Source organism: Mustela lutreola, chromosome 2 (assembly GCF_030435805.1).
Source record: "Mustela lutreola isolate mMusLut2 chromosome 2, mMusLut2.pri, whole genome shotgun sequence".
Taxonomy (NCBI): Eukaryota; Metazoa; Chordata; class Mammalia; order Carnivora; family Mustelidae; genus Mustela; species Mustela lutreola.
In genome coordinates, this window is record NC_081291.1 from 7,092,564 (window position 1) to 7,112,766 (window position 20,203).

At 40.4% G+C, this 20,203-nt stretch overlaps 1 protein-coding gene across 1 annotated transcript; it reads left to right on the forward strand.

Moving 5' to 3' along the window:
• Positions 1–126: 126 nt before the first annotated feature.
• On the forward strand, positions 127–18,439 carry LOC131823486 (zinc finger protein 177-like). The gene is given in 7 exon segments (XM_059159885.1): positions 127–1,272; positions 13,926–14,011; positions 14,630–14,756; positions 15,206–15,298; positions 15,796–15,878; positions 16,403–17,502; positions 17,504–18,439. Coding segments are annotated over 6 exon segments (1,446 nt in total). The 5' UTR covers positions 127–1,272; positions 13,926–13,978; the 3' UTR covers positions 17,514–18,439.
• The last annotated feature ends 1,764 nt before the right edge of the window (positions 18,440–20,203 follow it).

The following is a 20,203-nucleotide window of genomic DNA, read 5'->3' on the forward strand; positions in this document are numbered from 1 at the left end:
GGATATTGACAAACTGATTCTTATGTTTATATGGAGATGCAAAGATGCAGAATAGACAACACAATATTGAAGGAGAACAAAGTTGGAGGTCTGAAACTACCTGGCTTCAGGACTTAATAGAAACCTACATCAAGTCAGCTGGTGTTGGTAAGTGAATAGACAGATTGATGGAACAGAACAGATTGCTGAGAAATAGGCCCACATAAGTAGTCAGCTTATCTTTGACAGAGGAGCAAAGGCAGTAGAATGGAGTGAAGATAATTCTTTCCAACAAATGAGACTGGAACTATTAGACATCCACATAAAAAAGAATGAATCTAGACACTGAACACGCCACAAAAATTAACTCAAAATGCATTGTAAATCTAAGTGGAAAATACACAACTCCTAGAAGATAACATAGGAGAAATCTTAAATGTCCTTGGATGTAGCAATACCTTTTTAAATAAAAAACTGAGAGCTTGATCCATAAATAATTCATAAACTGGACTTCATTAAAATTAAAAACTTAGGCTCTATGAAAGCCCTTGTTAAGAGAGTGAGAAGACAAGCACGGGTTGGGAGAAAATCTTTGCAGAAGACACATTTGGATTAAAGGACCATTATCCAGCATATGCAAGGAAGTCTTAAAACTCAACACTAAGAAATAGCCTATCAAAAATGGGTCAAAGACCTTAATGGACACTCCTCCACAGAAGATGTAAAGATGGCAAATAAGCATTTATGAAAAGATGCTCCACATCATATCATACAGAAAAGTACAAGTCAAAATGAGATACCACCACATATCTGAGAATGCCCTAAATCTGGAACACTAATAGCACCAAAAACTTCTTTGCTGGTGGGAATACAAAATTGTACAGCTGCTTTGGAAAAGTTTGGTTTCTTATGGAACTAAACATACTCTTACCAGATGATCCAGTATCCATGGTCCTTGGTATTTACCCAAAGAAGTTGAAATTTATGTTCATTCAGAAACCAACACATGCAAGCTGTTTCAGGGGTTTTTCTTTGTTTGCACATGAATGTTTATAGCAGTTATATTCCTCATTGCAAAACTTATGAAGGTGAATGAATGTCTTCAGTAGGTAAATGAATAAACTGATGCATCCAGACAATGGAATATCCAGCACTTAGAGGAATGAGCTAACAGGCCTTGAAAAGACTTGGAAAGACTTGAAAAGACTTACTAAACCAGATGCAGGTGTGAGTCTACAGATATCTCTAGGCCTTTGTCTTTGGAGCCACCTTGAGCTGTGTGAGTTTTCCCAGGTAAGGCCCTGGTCTTTGTAGGGCAGAGATAATCCATTCATTCCCTTTGTATCTTGTCCAAATTCCTGACTTATGATCTGTGAAAATAAAATGGTGGGGAGTCCACACCAGCAGTTTTCAAATTTTTTGATCTTGGGACTCTTGCATACTCTAAAATTGAGCATACAAAACATTGTATCTTTTGAGTATTTGACATATTAGAATTTAAGACAGGTTTTTCAAATATTTATAATTCATTTCATAATGTACATATTTATGAAAAATAACTGAGTTGAAAACCAAAAAAATGTGAGAAGTGAGAGTCTTCTCTTAACCAAACTTGAGTAAGTCTCCTGAACCTTTTCCTAGGTCTGTCGGTACACTTAACCAAATCCAGTTTTAATAAGAACCCTGCTGAGTCAGTTTAGCAAGCTTTCCCTCATCCTCCACTATCCTTCAGGTGATTTCTAATCACCCTTGCCTGTCTTCAGCAAAGATTCTGTTAGGTCAGTTCAGCCAGAATCCCTAAACCCCTCTTGTTTCCTCTTAGTAATTTTCCATCCACTGACCCCTATTCTGCTCCTTGCCTGTAAGTTCCCACTTACCATGCTGTATTTGAGCTTGAGCCCATTCTCCCCCACTGTGAAGTCTTGTTCCAGTGGTCCCTGTACCTGTCACGATGGCTGAAGCAAAGTCTGCCTCACCATTTTTAACAGGTGTCATTAAGTATTTTTTTTCCTTTCCAGATGAGTGACAAGCTTGGCCAAAAGATCATTTCATCTAGCTTAATTAATGAGAGCTGGAGTCTCATAGGCGCTTCTGCATTCAGTTTTTTGCCTTATTTTAGATGAAGTATATATAGAAAATTTGGCTTCAGTGAGATACATAGGTAGAAAAAAGTATTTCAGATAATTTTGGCTCTTTGATACCTTTTGATACCTAAAATTCAACTAATAGTCGTTTCTTAAGGATTTAGTTGCACTGTGGAGTATGAAATTCTATGAGTGAACTCTTCCTATTCTATTAAAATCCATTGTTGTTTTTTTTTTTTTTTTGCACTATGGATATTTTACCCATACGTGATTTTGTACCTTCATGTGTCACTTGTATAGAAAATAGTTCACTACATTATGCATATTTTTCAAATGTTTACTTGCTATCAAGCATCATGCACTAGTATAATTTGATCATAGCAGAAAGATTTGTAAATGTTGACAAACTGCCAACATTATGGTTGCAGGTATATATATTTTCCAGATTTTTTCTCATGCCTCAAGGGCATTTTTAAGGAAAATTGGGTTTTTTGTTTATCATGAGTATGTGCCAACAAAGAATACAGTGTTTGTGGCACTTGATGCCACTGCCTTGATTTCTGCCAAGGAGCCAGCATTTTATCCACAATTGCTTCTGTTTCATCAATATAAATGTCAACATGATGAAATGGCAAATCATAGAACTATTATAATAATAGTTTTGACCTCACAGACTGCCTGAAAGTGTCTTGGGGTCTCTCAGTCTGGCAACAACATTGTAAGAACTGCTGTTTAGTATGTTTGGGGTGGTTTGTTACACAGCAATAATAATCATAACAGACTTACTCTCTTTTTTTATTTTTTATGATTAGTCTCTTCAGTGGTCTAGACAGCTAACTAGGAAAATTCCAGGGTCCCACTGTGCTTCAGAATTTGGCTTGCTTTTTGCCCAGGTAGAGCTTGGGTGTTAAGGGCTCAGACTGAAGCCTGACTGCAGGAGTGTGGATCCTGCCCTTGTTGCCTTTGAGCTATGTGTTTGGGGTACTTCCCTTAGCCTCTCCTAAGCCTCATTTCCATTTGCTAAATGAGATCATTAATATGGGAAATGATTTGTTATCAGATGTCAATGGAAACTTTCTAACAGTCATGCCCTCAACAGGGGCTGGTTAGAGCTCCCATTTAGTTTGCACTTACTGTATGCTGTGAAATGCCCTGAAGGCTTTCCATGGACTGAGTCATTTCATCTTCATTACAACTCTCTGAGGAGCCACTGTTCTTATTCTACTTATGTGATTTATGTGACATGAAATATGCACCATCATTTCTGGTGGATTCTAGCTCAGTGTTTTGAGCTAACAGAGGAACCCTAGCCACTGACTCCAGGCTTTCTGGTCTCATCGAGATTAGCAGCAGCCAAATTCTGTTCCTCTGGCTTCTGTATTCCAAGTGGCCAGATTTTCGGAATTATTGTGTTCCCCTCAGTAGAGAATTCACAATTCAATTAGAACACAGATTCCACACAGAAACCCACTGTTGATGTTGCAGCTGACCCAGAACTGCCAGCAGAACTGAATCTGCCCTTCCTCTCAAAACGTGGCCATCTACTAATTGCAAAGAATGTGAAACCTACATTCAGGCAAAAGTGATAGCAGATAGTCATAGGCTGGGCCTTGATAGTGAAAACTAGCCCATGGTTTTGCAGCTGTGACTGAATAATTTTTATGAGTTTTTTGAATAATTTCAATAATTTTTATCTCATTTTCAGTTCTCCCATTTCGTTTCCCTCTCGTTGTGGAAATTACACAGGCAATTTCATCCTTCCATTTGTACATGCACATTGTGCATAGTCTTGTTAGGCATCAGATATTCGGAATATAACCATGATAATAATTAAGCACATGACTACTCTTAAGCCACTTACTCAGCAGATCCGAAAAATGAACATGAAAACCCCCGTGGCTGGCACCAGAGACCTTATTCTGGTACGATTTTACTATGATTTAATCATACCAGAATACGGCTGACCTTTTTGCTTCTCATTTTGCTTTTTAGTAATCATTCTTCAAATTCAGAGTCCCAAATAGAAGGGATATTTTTCTCCACTGTTTCGGCACCTGTAACAGTAAAAATGATTTAATTTCAGATTGTCACAGTTATATGTGTTGGTTTTCAGGAATTTCAAAAAAAAAATGCAAAATTAATTAAAACTGAGTCTGACCTCGGTGGGGACTTATTTTGGTTAGGAAGATAGGAGGGCTAGTGACCTCACATGTGAATCCATAATGGCTTAGAAGTGAGGTTTATGTCCCTTTACCTTTGTCGCTCAGTCACTTTTCCGGTTTGGGGGAACTCCTCCTCTTCCCCTTGGAGAGATCATGTAGCGTCAAGGACGGCTCTGAGATCAAATTGCTCCCCTCTTCGCGTTGCCCCTTTACTCTTTTTTAATCCCTGCACCTAAGATGGGGCGCGAACTTACCATCCCAGATCAAGTGTGGTTTGCCCTACGGACTGAGCCAGCCAGCAGTTCCCCCGTTTATTAAGGGAATACAAAAACTCCCCTTGTCCTTTTACCCTGCAGCGCCTCCTTGGCCAATCTCCCAGCCCCTGCCTTCTCCGCACAGCAGCGCCCCAGGGTGGATCAGTGGAAAGTCACAGTCTCTGAGGGCGCCGGGCACAGCCTGAGGCCGGAAGCGGAAGTGCACCCTGGCTGTAGCCCAGGTGTGGGTCTGCGGGTTGGAGTGGCTGTGCGGCATTGCGGCAAGGTCAAGTGGACGGTTTCCAGCGCCAACAGCTTCGAGGCCACGGCACTTCTGGGCCTCATGGTGCCCCTCCGCACCAGGACTCCCAGCCGTCCCTGTCTTTCCTACCTGGGCCTTGACCCCCTTCCATCTGTGGCCACTCGGGACATCGGGCCGAGAGGAGGCGGGTGGGGATGTGGTCAGGGCGTGCCGGCGAGGACTTTAACCCATCCCCCGTACTCCTCTCTTTAAAGTTCTCCCCCAAATTAAGAGTTATTTTTCCTCAAGAAAATGCTCTTTTCTGTCTCACTTTCTGCGTTAACGGCATTACCTTGAAATACTTATCACTAAGATCCTCCCCACCCCGGACCCCGACCTGGCTTGGATTTGTGCAGATGGATCTTAGTCCCCTGTGGACAGATGGATGGTTGAATTGCTCCCCTCTCCATGGGGTTGTGCATGTTTCTTCCCATTTCTGCGCCAGGGTCGTATTTAGAGGTAAAGTTGTGGGGTCATGTGTAGTATGTCCAATGGTATTGTCAACCACCCCAGTCCATGGGGCTTCGTCTGTTTTGAACCTTCAGAGTGTTTCTTTTCCATCCAGCAAGCTGTAGATCTCTTTGGTTTTCAGATAATTTACCTGTAGATTCTTGGATGTTTACATTATAACAGTCATGTCATCTGTGAATAATGACAAGTTTATTCTTCCTCTGTAATCTTACAACCTGTTATGTCTCCCTATCCTTGTCCCCCCAACCCCATCCCACATTTTCCCTAACACTCCCTAATACACAACACTGGCTAAGACTTAAAACTCGACTAGAGGAGCCACCACTGCCTTTCTCTGTGTCTCAAAGGCCCTCTGCTTATCGCTAGGAAGTTAGATGTTTGTGGGGGGAGGGGGAGACAACCCCATCCCAGGACCCTGAGATCATGACCTGAGGTGAAGTCTAGAGTGGGATGCTCAACCAACTGAGCCATGCAGACATCCCTTGAATTGTGTTTGTTTTATAGAATTGGCTAAGATTATTTTTAAGTTCTGTGAAATGTTGACTACTGCAAGACATTTATACTGTGTCACTGAGATGATCATAGTTTTCTTTGATCTATGAATTAGACAAATATTAGTAGATTTTCTTTTAAGCATCTCTGATATTCCTGGAATAAACGCAACTTGGTTGTGATGTAGTAGCATCATTTATTGATGTATTTGGTTTGAACTTTAGGTTTATATCTGTTCATTAATGAAATTGCCTATCATTTAGGGTTTTTTTTTTTTTTACTATGGCTGTGTAATGCTTACTGTCAACATTATACCAGTCACAAAGAATGTTCTTCCCTTTAATACCTTTAGTCAAGGTAATCCCTTTGAGTAACACAGACTGTTTTGTAAAGTTGTTTTAAAAAGAGGCGTATCCGTTTCCTCTTCCTTTCTCCCTTGTGGTAATTGTATAAGGTATTGTAATAGAATAATCAGAATGCAAACGTGACATTTTGGGGTCATGCAGAATTCTGGAGTTTTGCATGATGCCTAAATTTCTAAATAAAACCTTCTAAATATATAACTCTTTCTTTATAGAGTCAGTAAGTTACTATCTCTGCTTATGTTTAGTAATATACAAATATGTGATGTAACCAGAGTCTTCATGAGTATGTCTGATTCCTGAAAAATTTTGAGTCCGATTGGAATTCTCTCCTCTTCAAATGGCAGAACCAACTTATACAATCCAAGCCTAGTGGGGTTTTTTGTGTGGTGAAATTTAAATGCCTGGCTCTTCATTTTGTTTTATATTTTGTTTTGTTTTAAGATATCTGTCCAGGCAGTAAGTTTCTGGGGCTGGGGAGGTGAGAAATCTCTCTGAGGAGGTCAGCAATAGCCCCAGTTATTTCAAGTTTTTCTGCATTTTTTTTTATTGTGATGAAAAATATATATAACAAGGGGTGCTTGGGTGGCTCAGTTGTTTGGGTGTCTGACTCTTGATTGTTGGCTCAGGTCTTGATCTCAGAGTTGAGTTCAGCCCCACCTTGGGTTCCATGCTGCATGTGGATCCTACTTTAAAATACATACATACATACACGTGTGTATACATCTGTGTGTGCATGTATGCATGTACACATGTATCACATGTTATGTGTTATATACATATATATGAAAACATAAAATTTGCCATTATAAGCATTTTAAACATAAAACTCAATGGCATTAATGACATTCACAATGTTGCATAGCCCTCACTGCCTGGTTCATTTTTTGTAATTTTAATACTACTTGGTTTGTTTATTTCTGTAGAGGCATTTTTTGTAAATTTTATGTCTCAAATTGATGGATTTCCTGTGAGTTTTGAGCTCGGTTGGCAAAATTAATCATAATATTTTATATGTTTAATCTCTGTTGCATTTATAATTGTATGGGGGGGTGTTTAATTTTCTTTGAGCCTTCTCCCTTCTTGAATAATCTTGCATGATTTCTTCCTATTTTATCAATTTCAAAGGGCCAAAATTTTTCTTGCTTGATTGATCTCTACTTTTTTTTTTTAATTTATTTATTTTAGAGAATGCACAAGTGGGAGGAGCAAAAGGCAGAGGGTAAGAGAATCTCAAGCGTACTCTATGCTCAGTGTGGAGCCCAGGCAGGGCTCGATCTCACGACCCTGAGATCATAGTCTGAGCTGAAACTAAGAGTTATTGGCTGCTTAATTGACTGCACCACCCAGGTACCCCTACTTTTTGTTTTCTAGTTCTTCATTTTTTTTTTCCTATCATTTTTCCTTTAACTTTTCTTCTTTTGGGATTTTTTTTCTCAATTCTTTAACTGGAAACTTAGGTTAATTCTTCACTTTTCTCTAATGTAAATATATAAAGCCTACGTTTTTTTCCCCTAAGGCCTGTTTTAGCTGCAGCTTATAAGATTTGGTAGTTAGAATTGATCCATAATCATAGTATTACATATTTTCTAATTCCAGTTTAATTTATCAATTATATATTTTATTCATGAGTTACTCATAAAGATGATGTTCTCTAAACTCCAAATGTATGGCTTTTAATATTAGATCAAACCATGTGAACCTGCTAAGTTTCCACCATTTCTTAATCTACAGAAATGGCAGTGTTGGGGCGCCTGGGTAGCTCAGTTGGTTTAGCGTCTGCCTTTGGCGCAGGTCGTGATCCCAGGGTCCTGGGATCAAGCCCCACATCAGGCTCCTTGCTCAGTGGGGAGCCTGCTTCTCCCTCTCCCTCTACCTGCCACTTGCCCTGCTTTTTGCTCACTTGCTCGCTCTCTCTCTCTCTCTCTCTCTCTTTCTCTGTGCCAGATAAATAAATAAAATCTTTTTTAAAATAAATAAATAAATGTCAGTGTCATATGGCTCAACATAATAGTCTTTTTTTTTTTTTTTAAGATTTTATTTATTTATTTGACAGACAGAAATCACAAGTAGACGGAGAGGCAGGCAGAGAGAGAGAGGGAAGCAGGCTCCCTGCTGAGCAGAGAGCCCGATGCGGGCTTATGAAAGTTCTCCAGGACCCTGAGATCATGACCTGAGCCGAAGGCAGCGGCTTAACCCACTGAGCCACCCAGGCGCCCGAATAGTCTTCTTTTTTAACTGAATTTCATTTTGGTCAAGGAACATATCTGTATATAAATCCCTCAAAAGCTTTAAAACTAGTGCTCACATCGCAGCATATATACTAAAATTGAAAGCTTTAAGACTGGCTGTATATTATAGGAAGAGAGCTAGTTTTTATAAATACTCCACTTGTGCTTGAAAAAAATATGTGTATTCTCCATTTATTGAGTGTAGTGTTTGTGTTTTAGGTGTGAAAGGGTCCGTGGACAAAAGGACGAGACCGATACAAAGCGAAAGTTAAGCAGGGCTTTATTTCGTGCCAAGCATCAAAAACCAGAACCAAACGTTGGGGGTCACCTTTCACAAAGGAAAGTGACAACCTTCTATTCTCATAGGCTAGTTTTTATAGAGTAAAAGCCACATAGTTGAGCCTGGCCAATGAGAATGCAGCACACAGAAAATGTCACACAATCATGCTGGGTTTCGTACTGGCAGCCAATTAGATTACAGTTTACCCCATGATAGTCACTTAACTCAGCCTATGACCTCGGCTAGAATTAGCGCCTTGGTCTGGTGTCCAAAGGGCGGGGGCTCACACTCTCTGGTGGGTATTATGTGTGCTTTTACTTGATTGGACAACTCCACCTGGCTGAACATGTCCTTGGCGGGTAGGGAGGTAATACATGCGCTTTCCCTTGATTGGACGTTCCCATCTGGCCGAACACGTCCTGGTGGTATCTGGACTCCGTTATCTCTGGTCAGCCTGACATGTCCTGGTATCTGTGCTCCGTTATTGGGACTATTTGGCCGTGTTTCACCAGTCAGCCCTATTTCACCGGTTTTGTTTTTAAGCGCTTTCTCCCTGGGGGAAGGGGTAGGTTCAATCTAAGTTCACTACCTATATATCGGGGATGGCTATTCTATGGGGGTGAAGCTAGTACTGACCAAATTGGCCCTTACAGGTGAAGCTTGTTCATTTTATTCAAATCTTTACTTCCTCTTCCCCGCCCCCCGCCACTGACCTCTACATCACTGACAGTAGTATGTTAAAGTCTTCAACATTGATGGTGATTTGTGTATTTCTCCTTTAATTCTCTTAGCTTTTATGATGGTGTGAGTCTGCGCAACTTCAGAATCTTTTTATATATGTCTAGTGAATTGAACCTCTTCTAATGTAGTTGTCTTTCCTAATACCTTTTGTTTTAAAATGTGTGAAATCAAGAGGCACTTAGGTGACTCAGTCAGTTAAGCATCCAACTCTTGGTTTCAGCTTAGGTGTTGATCTCACATTTTTTAGTTCAAGCCCCATGTTGGGCTCCATACTGGGCATGGAGCCTATATTTTTGTTTTGTTTTGTTTTTTTAATGTGAAAATAAACAATTTTGGTTAATATATATTTGCCTGGTGTATCATTTTTATTTTTGAGATTCAATCTTTCTGGTTTATTTTTTAAAGATTTTATTTATTTATGTGTCAGAGAGAGAGTGCGCAAGCAGGCAGAGCAGCAGGCAGAGGCAGAAAGAGAGAAGCAGGCTCCCTGCTGAGCAAAGAGCCCAACTTGGGATCCCAGGACCCTGGGATCATGACCTGAGCTGAAGGCATCAGCTTGACCAACTGAGCCACACAGGTGTCCTATCAGTCTTTCTGGTTTTGTTTTGTTTTTTTTTTAAAGATTTTATTTATTTATTAGAGAGAGCCCAAGCAGGGGGAGCACCAGAGGGGCAGGGAGAAGCAGGTTCCCCACTGAACAGAGAGCCCAGCGTGAAGCTAGATCCCAGGACTCTGGGATCATGACCTCAACCAAAGGCAGATGTGTAACTGACTGAGCCACCCAGATGCTCTTGTTTTGGTTTTAAATGCATCTCATGAAAGAGCATAGAGCTGTAATTCATCTTAATCTAACATGTCAATCTTTGTTTTTAAACTGTAGAGTTTAATCCATTTACTTGTATATTAATTGTGATTATTGATATCAATATTTTCTACTGTCTTGCATTGTGCTTTTTACTTTACCTGCTTTTTTTTGTTTCTTTTCTCTGCTTATATATATTTTCCTTACTTTTGGAATAATTGAGAGTTTGGGGGGTTTTTGTTCCATTTTTTTCTTCTAGACTGTGAGTTAAACCTGTGAGTCCATTCACTTAGTGGTCATCCTAGTATCTTTATCAGGCACACTTAAAGTCAAAAGCTAATCAACATCTCTATTCTGTTCTGCAAGAATACAATTAGCATAAAACTGCAGTCATCTCCCTCCAAATTTAAGTGGTTTTTTATTCAGTATTAGGATTCCAGCTTGCTTTTCCTTCTCACAAATTAGACTATTATTACCATTTTATATGATCAAGGTTCATTTACTTTACATGTTGCATCCCCCAATAATGGGTCCATGGTCAAAGGAGCGAGACTAATACAGAGTGAAGGTCAAGCAAAGCTTTATTTCACGCCAAGCATCAAGAATCAAACCTACCGCCAAACAGACCTTCGGGGCCACCCCTTACAGAGAGGATGACCCCTCTCTGCCTTACAGACTAGCTTTTAAGGGCAAAGGCCATGTGGTTGGGCCTGGCCCCGCACAGGTGGCCAATGAAATTGTAATACACAGAGAAAGCTGCACAGTCATGCTAGGTCACACATAAGTGACCAATTGAATTACAATTTGCCCTATAGTAGACATTTGAACTAGCCTTTTAGCTTGGTCAGAATTGGCACCTAAAAGGTGCCCAGAGGGCAGGGCCCACACTCCTTGGTAGCTAGGGAGACAGTATGTGTGCTCTACTGATTGGATCTCTCCACCTGACCCAACTCATCCCTGCCTTTGGGCTATTATCTCCGTCTGACCTGACCCACCCTTGTATTTGGGCTTCATTCATTACCTGGGACTGGTTTCCCGGACTTGCTTTTAAGTAAGTTCCCCTGGGGGGGGCAGGGTCAATTTAAGTTTTACTGCATAAACAACAAAATGGCTGTTCAACTGAGGTGGAGCCACTCTGGCTAAATAGGCCCTTACATACCCATTTGATTATTGTTCACTCTACTTTTTTAACATTTCTGTTGCACAAACTCGTAATTTATTTTAGTGATCCTTTGATGGGTAAACTCTCTCAAGTTTTTACTTAAAAATGTCTTTATTTTATCCTTTTAAATTTTTAAGCTTTTCATAGGGAAATTTCAAGCACACATAAGAATAGAACAGTATAGTGAATCCTTATGTTGTCAACACTCAGCTTGGACATTTATCAATATTTTACCAATTTTGGATAATCATAGCCTGACTGTTTAATACACTATCCACATATGGCCATTTAAATTTAAATTTAAATTCTTTTTTTTTTAAGATTTTTTTTTTTTAATTTGACAGACAGAGATCACAAGTAGGAGAGATGCAGGCAGAGAGAGAGAGGAGGAAGCAGGTTCCCTGCTGAAGCAGAGAGCCCGATGTGGGACTCGATCCCAGGATCCCGGGATCATGACCTGAGCTGAAAGCAGAGGCTTTAACCCACTGAGCCACCCAGGCGCCCCTAAATTTAAATTCTAACACTGGCTTCATTTCAAGCGCTCATTAGCCTTATGTGAGTGGTGGCTCCTGTACTATTGAGTATTGAGGTAATAGTGCTGGGATAGTGCTAGTAGCCTGTCCACCTGCTTCTTTTTTTTTTTTTTTTCTGGAGGGTTTTTTAAAATAACACATTGTAGATATCACGTCCTTTCATCAGTAAATACTTAAGTATGAATCTGTAGCTGGTACATACCACCATAGCATTTTCTCACCTGGCATACTCCAGAGTTCCCTAATTGTCTCCAGAATATCTTTTTACAGTTGGTTTGCTCAAGTCAGGATCCTATCAGAGCTCCCACATTGTTTTTTGAGGTATAGATCTCTTAAGTACCTGTTTCATCTCCCTTTTTCCTTTTTTTGTTAATCAACTAATTGGAGATACTAAGTCATTTGTCTTTAAAGTGTTCTGCATTGTAGGTTTGGCTGATTGCTGCATCTTGGTGTTTAACTTGTTTATCTCTGTATTTCCTGTTGAAAGTCTTTAGTCTAGAAGCTTGGCTAAATTTAGGCTTAACAGGAAGTTTTTAGCATTATCACAGTACTGAGCCATTCAGGTGTCCCTTCATGATGTCATTTTAACAGGTCCCTCAGTCCTTCCTCTTTCCTCTTTTTATAAACTGCTAATGTGAAAAGATTTGTCAGGGGTTTTTTTGGCAAAAATACTTCACAGATGGTACTGTTTCTTCTTACATCATATCAGAACTTCTGTGATCAGATACCTTCATATCTTGAAAGATGAAAGGCCAAGGAATAGGTCCAGATCAAAGAAGAGTAAAGAACCATGGTTTGAGGGCATGGTCCTGTATGGGAAATTTACAAAGTGATTGCTATAAAGGACATTATTGGGCCAGTTAGTGAAATGCTGCATATGGAGTGTTAAATCCATATTAAATAGTCCTGATTTTGCTCATTGTGGTTACATTGGAGAATATCCAAGTTCCGGCGTCACTCTGAAGTACAGAGGAGAAAAGGGTCATGACATCTGCTGTTTTCCCTCGAACAGACTTTTCTTAACATTCTTGCTTAAACAGAGAGGGAACACAGGGGTAGAGAGAGAAAGCAAACTTTAATGGTGAAGAGTCTGTGGAAGTTCATGTTCACACCATTATTTTCTTTCAGTTTGAAAGTTTTTTCAGAATTAAAAGTCAGAAATAAACATCCCCATTTACTTTTCACCTAATAGCTTAGTAGCTGTTGGTGGTCATTGCCATGATCCATTAATGTACTAGTGCTTTAGAATGGTGACTTTCTGACTCTAGCGTTTTCTTTATGATAAACGAAGCTTCTTATAAAGCTTGTACAATTCTTCTGTAAAGAACTTCACCTCATTACAGCAGTTTGGAAATCATAAAAATATTTTCCACAAAAGAGAGAGGTATATATGCTTGATTCTTTTCTTTCGGAATTTTCAGAATTATGAGTTGATAGCCTGGCCCCCTCCAACACTGACCAGTAGGGTTGTTTTTTTTTTTTTTTTTTTAATATCATTATGAACTCATTATTTTGTTTTAGATTTGATGATTTCAACATATTGCAGTCATTTTGTAAACTGTTCCATCTTAAGCCAAGGAGAGCTGTTTTGTTTTGTTTTTTTTTAATTTCCTCCTTTGTCTTTTTGATACAACCCCGTTAGCCTTTGTTGGGTTTCTTGGTTTCTGCTATATGATGTTTCAGACTCACCTTGAACATTTCCTGTTCTACACTGGACTCAGCTGTTTCTCAAATGAGCCCCCTTGTTTCTTTCCTGGGCAAATGACATTTAGAGGCATGGTGGTTTTAGAAAGGCACATTGCTTCTCACAGTGCCTTTGGACTCTAGACATTTTTAGTAGTTCAGTCTAGAAAAAAAGTGTAAAAGCTAAAAATAAATCCTATATTCCTGATTCCTACTTGTTCTAGGATAGGAAAGTAAAATCCTAACAGGGAAGTGTACTATGGGTTTGTGTGTGTGTGTGTGTGTGTGTGTGTGTGTGTTCCTTCTGAAGCTAGTATGTGGAAGCTTCTAGGGTGTAAGTGTTGAATATCTGTCCAACCCAGACTCTGGTGGCTTCTTTCTTCTCTAGGTCTGCTTGCTTAGTACCCTGTCTGGTAAGGAGGGAGACACACAGGAGGAAGAATGGCTGCAGGATTTCTGACAACCAGGTCACAGGTATACAGGAAATTATTCTCTTTCCAAAAAACATTGCTGTTCCCAAAGGAGACATCTCTTGCCCCTGACCTACAATTTCAACTGAGCTGGCCTCAGTCTTCCCCACTTCTCTGGGCCTCTCAATGAGATAAAGAATGCAGTAGGAAAGACTTCTATTGCTACATCATTTGTTAATTTTTTTTTTTTCCAAGATCTTCCTCTAAGTTGAGTATTGGTTCCATATTCTGCTGGGTGCTGTGCAGGACAAGAGAGATTTTTCACTAGGAAAATCATTCATTTTCCAAGTATTTTTCTCATCCAGCCATACAGTCAATCTGTACTCAATCTTGGCTAAGACTGGGTAAGACTAGTAGTGGGAAGAGCAGGTCAACTATATATTAGACAGGATGCTTAAAGCATGAGTCTAGATGAGATGATCCAGGCAGGGAGAGCGAAAGAGGAGAGTTCTAAGAACTGAGCCTTGAGTCTCAGTTAATGAGATACTGGGAGGCCTCTGAAGCACCTGCAGGCCTGCTGTGTGCTAGTCTCTTTCCCCAGTGCTGGCAGCCTCTCCACCATTCTTTTCCTATGTTGTTAGAGATGAGCCTTGCCTGAGCCACAATGCATGTGATGTTTCAGGATTCAGTGACCTTTGAGGAGGTGGCAGTGGACTTCTCCCAAGAGGAGTGGGCGCTGTTGGACCCTGCTCAGAAAACCCTGTACAGAGACGTGATGCTGGAGAACTACAGGAACCTGGCCTCCGTGGGTAAGACTGGCCTCATTCCTTCATTCTCTCATTTCTTCATGCAGCAAATGGTCCTTCCTCACATACCATGTTCTAGGATATGTGAAAAGAATGACAATACATGGTAAAGACAAAAAGAATAGCTTCTGCCCTTATGGGGCAGTCTCATGGCTTTCCATAAAAACACACTGATTTCATTTTCATTATTATTGTAAAATTTAGGTGATTTGCAGTATGTCTCTGCTCTTAGACTTGGATTTCGAGGGTTAGTTCCCTGTGGATAGGGCATATGTAGGTGTCTGTTTTGTGGACCTTGTAAAAAAGCTCAGATCTGATTCTTTGGTCACTCCTGAAGTTTTACTTGTCTATCTTCAGAATCCCTTAATATCAAAGTATTGGAATCAGTTTTGTGGACAGATTTCTTGTGTCCTTCACAGTTCCCCACCTCATGTGTCTTTCTCCGTGAGCAGGATACCCTCTCTGCAAACACAGTCTGATCACGGAGGTGGAGCAGGAAGTGCTGGGGACAGAGGAGGGGGCAATTCTCCAAGGGGCCTTTACAGGTGAGCCCCAAGCAGAAAGGAGTCATTATGTGGAGGAAACTTGGTGGGGGATGGTCCATTTGGGCCTGTCAGTTTGTGGAAGAACCAGGCCATTATGTGAGCTTTCCGTCTTTCACCATCTTGCCTTTCATTCACGTTTTCATGTGGTCTCAGAGAAAAAGCTGTTTTAATTCCTCTTTAAATTTGACATTTCCTTGAATACTTTTTGTTCCATTTTCCCTTCTTTGCTTTCCAGATAATACACTCTCCTATTATTCCAAACCTCCAGAATCCTTTCTAAATGAAATACTTCCCATTTCCATTGCTTATTCTTATCATTAGCATCTTTTCCCAGAGCCAACTTCCTAGAACAGGTCCTCTGGTCACAGGTTATATCTTCTCTTTCACATTTCCTTTCCATATTTAGTGTTCCTGAAAACAATTCATAGGGTGCCCACCTCCTTTTTTCTGTTATCCTTACTTTTTATCCCAATAGTTTCAAAATTTTTCAATTTCAGATTGGGATATTCAACTGAAATCAAAAGATGGGATTCCTCTGAAGAATGCTTCTGGGGGAAAAACTTGCAATAGCATAAAAATGGTAAGATTCACCAGGAATGATTTCTGATTATTTTTAAAGTAGGAGGAGTCTTTGATGCTATTGAGTTAAAGCACCAGCTTCCAAATGAGGCAAGACAGTGAGGCAGGTAGCATTCACTCACCAGAAAGCTGTCTCAGAAACATCTTCCTGAATCTCATAAAATTAGAGAAATCTCTAAACCAAGTTCAATATTTGCTGCCTCACAGAGAATACCAAAAAGTAAACATTTATTTAAATGTTTATAAGTATTTAATACATGGTTAATTCATTCTTCACTCATTATTGGCAAAATTCTGTATATAGAATGCCCTTTGTTAAGAATGATGGAGTCCTGGGTTAGAGCATTCAGTTGATTCAACTTGAACTAATAGGGGGGAAAAAAATCACATACATGCACTGAAAATAGTAAAAATGTCAGTCATAATCATGTACTTCCTATATATGGCAGAATCCACACAGAAGAGAATTCCCATGAGTGTAAAGAAAGTGAGAAAGTCTTTAGTTACCACTTACTTGTTCTGCAGGTACCAACTCAACCTGGCAAGAAACCCTTGGAATTTGATCATTGTGGAAAATTCTTCAGAAAGAACTATCACTTTATATGTACAAGATATTGTGAGGGAGAGAAATGCTTCAATTATAAAGAATATGGGAAGGACCTTGGCCACCCCTCAACTCTTAGCAGTCATGTAAGTACTCACAGTGGAGAGAAAACTTGTGAGTTTAATAATTGCGGCAAAGCTTTCCATCAAGAGGCATCCCTTAGGAAATGCTTAAGGACTCTCACAAGAGAGAAATCTCATCCGTGTAATCAGTGTCTTAGGTCCTTCAGCTTACACTCTTCCTTTTCAGTACATGTGCAAATACCTACTGGAGAGGAATTCTGTGAATGCCATGATCATGAAAAACGAGCCTCCCTTGGTGTCCACAAAACAATGTGTACCATGGAGGAAAGCTCAGAATGTAAGGAGCACGGAAAAGCGTTCACCAGCTCCTCGTCCCTTCAGAAATGTGTGAGACCTCGTGCCAGAGAGAAGCCTTATGAATGTGGTGACTGTGGGAAAGCCTTCATTTTTCAGTCTTCCCTTAAAAAGCATGTGAGATCTCACACGGGAGAGAAACCGTATGAGTGTAATCACTGCGGAAAATCCTTCAGCCAGAGCTCTCATCTTAATGTGCACAAAAGGACTCACACTGGAGAGAAACCCTATGACTGTAAGGAATGTGGCAAGGCTTTCACTGTTCCTTCATCCCTTCAGAAGCATATGAGAACCCACACTGGAGAGAAACCCTACGAATGCAGTGACTGTGGGAAAGCCTTCATTGATCAGTCATCCCTTAAGAAACACACTCGGTCTCACACTGGAGAGAAACCTTACGAGTGTAGTCAGTGTGGAAAATCCTTCAGTACAGGCTCTTACCTCATCGTGCACAAGAGAACTCATACTGGAGAGAAAACCTATGAGTGTAAAGAATGTGGGAAGGCCTTTAGGAATTCCTCTTGCCTAAGGGTACATGTGAGAACTCACACAGGAGAGAAGCCCTATCAATGCATTCAGTGTGGAAAGGCATTCAGCACCAGCACTAACCTTATAATGCACAAGCGAATACATACTGGGCAGAAAGTATGAGTGAAATGACTACAGGAAAGCCTTTGTTGGGCCTTTACCCCTCATTCCTCATTTTAGAACTCACACAAGAGAGCAGCCCTGCTGTGACCAATGTAGAAAGTCCAGGCACAACTCTTGACTTACGCTGTACTGAGAACAATCTTACGAATGTTATCGCTCTGTGATTGTCTTTATCAGTGAGTGTCTCATCCTGAAAGTGTGACAGCTTGTTAACTGATGAGAATTAAAGGTTATATGGCACTCTAAATGCTCCCTAGTCTATACCACAAAATTTTGATAAATAATGTTTTCACCATAATTTAGTACTAAATGTGGTCCAATCCTCATCAAGATGTCTTGGACCTGTAGGTTATTTAGAAATGGATTTTCAATGTGCAGACTCTGCATATTTTAGTTATTTTTGGTAGATTTCTAATTTAATTGGATTATACACAGATGCATGGTCTTTATGATGTAGATTCTGTATGACATTATTTAAAACAAAATTATTGGAGACTTGCTGTGTGGCCCAATGTGTCAGATACAGCGAGTATCCCCAGATCCATTCCTCCTTCCCTTTCCTAAAGTAACAAAACTATAGTTATATTCAAGTTGACAGTGTGAACAATTTTTTAAGGAACTCTCTCAACTTACTTTGCTGCTTTGAGCCCCCATAAGCTCTCGGTTCTGGTCAGTGAGAAATAGAGGTCACTACTCGTGGGTTCTAAAGAAGCTGTAGCAATGGGAGTATCTCAGTTGGCATATTCTCTTCAACATTTGCCCTGTGTCTCATCTCTTTTTCTTTCCTAGAAAATAGACCAAGAGGATGATAGTCAGAGGCTACTGATTATACCACAGGGATATACAGTATCATTTGGCTGTACCAACCTCGGGTTGCTTATTTCTGGGCTTCATCTAACACAAGAAAAATAAAATAACTGATGTAAACCACTCTGGAGGGAGCTTCTGTTTCAAGGGATTTCAGTTAACTGAGAATATCTCCTATGTGGTCAAGTCTTAGGAATCTTTTAAATATGGTTGGAAGCAATGCCTATTCTGTAATTATTCAGTATGATCAGTGTGTCTGATGTATGAATCTTTTGTTTTTAAAATTTTTATTATTACAAACCTCTCCTCATTTGTCCTTTATTGAGAGACGTATGTTAAATGTGTCACTATTACTGGGGGTAGTCAGATTGTGTTTTTTTTTTTTTTTAATTCTGTTTTACTTTTAGGCACTATAGCTAGATGCATTCAAATGTGGTCATTTTATATATCTTTAAGATTTTATTGTTACTTATTTATTAGAGAGCACACACAGGAGGGTGAGGGGCAGGGGGAAAAGCTGCCCTGGGAGCTCCTCAGCACTGTGGAGTGGTGGTCCCTGCAACACCAAGGGGGATCTCCTCAGCCACTACATCTCCGGTGGGGGCCAAAGAGATCAGGAGGTCCTCAGCAGCCATCACATATGTCCCTGTTATTCCTCACTTTGCTTCTGTTGTGATTTGTTCCCCTGCCTACCTGGTGGGAGATGAGATCCATGTTTCATGAAAAAGGGAAAAGGGTAAGAACATTTTTCCCTGCTCCCCTTAAAAAATCTCGGGAGGTTTCTCAACTCAAACTCGTTTGTAAATCTCCTGGTCAATGTACGTGGGCTTTCGAGTGCCACTGCCAATAAGCTCCCTGCTGAGCTGGGAGCCCAATGTGGGGCTCAATCCTGGAATCATGACCTGAATCTAAGGCAGATGCTTAACAGACTGAGCCACCCAGGTGCCCTTCATTTTATATTTCTGATAAATTGTCCTTTCATTCTTTTTTTTTTTAAGGTTTATTTGTTTATTAGAGAGAGAGAAAGCATGAACAGTGGGGAGAGGGGGAAGCAGACTCTCCACTGAGCAGGGAACCTGATGTGGGGCTCAATCCCAGAACCCCAGGATCCCAGGATCCCATTGGTATCATGACCTAAGCCGAAGGCAGACACTTAACCAACTGAGCCAAGCAGGGATCCTTGTCCTTTCATTCTTATATTCTCCCCCACTTTGCTCCCCTAATAATGTTTTAATTCACTTGGTATAAATGCAAACAATTGACTTTGCTGATAACATTTTCTCTTACCAGTATGTGAGGACAACCAGAAACGACTTACCTCTCCTCAGCACTGTGGAGTGGTGGTCCCTGCAACACCAAGGGGGATCTCCTCAGCCACTACATCTCCGGTGGGGGCCAAAGAGATCAGGAGGTCCTCAGCAGCCATCACATATGTCCCTGTTATTCCTCACTTTGCTTCTGTTGTGATTTGTTCCCCTGCCTACCTGGTGGGAGATGAGATCCATGTTTCATGAAAAAGGGAAAAGGGTAAGAACATTTTTCCCTACTCCCCTTAAAAAATCTCGGGAGGTTTCTCAACTCAAACCCGTTTGTAAATCTCCTGGTCAATGTACGTGGGCTTTCGAGTGCCACTGCCTATCAACATGTAAGAGCATCTTCTTGAAAACCGAATGTTATAAAATTGGGATTCCCCCATATTGCTCTCTTGGAGAGAGATTCCAGTCCCTCTGAGGTTGAAAGGCACAGTCTAGAAAGGGAGGTCACTGTGCATAGCAAAGGTCCACTCAATACCATCAGGAGCTTATAGGTAAATACATAAAGAAAAAAAAAAAAATAGGGAAAGGTGAGAGACCAGAAGAAAAAAGGTATAGCAGCAGGGGCTCTATA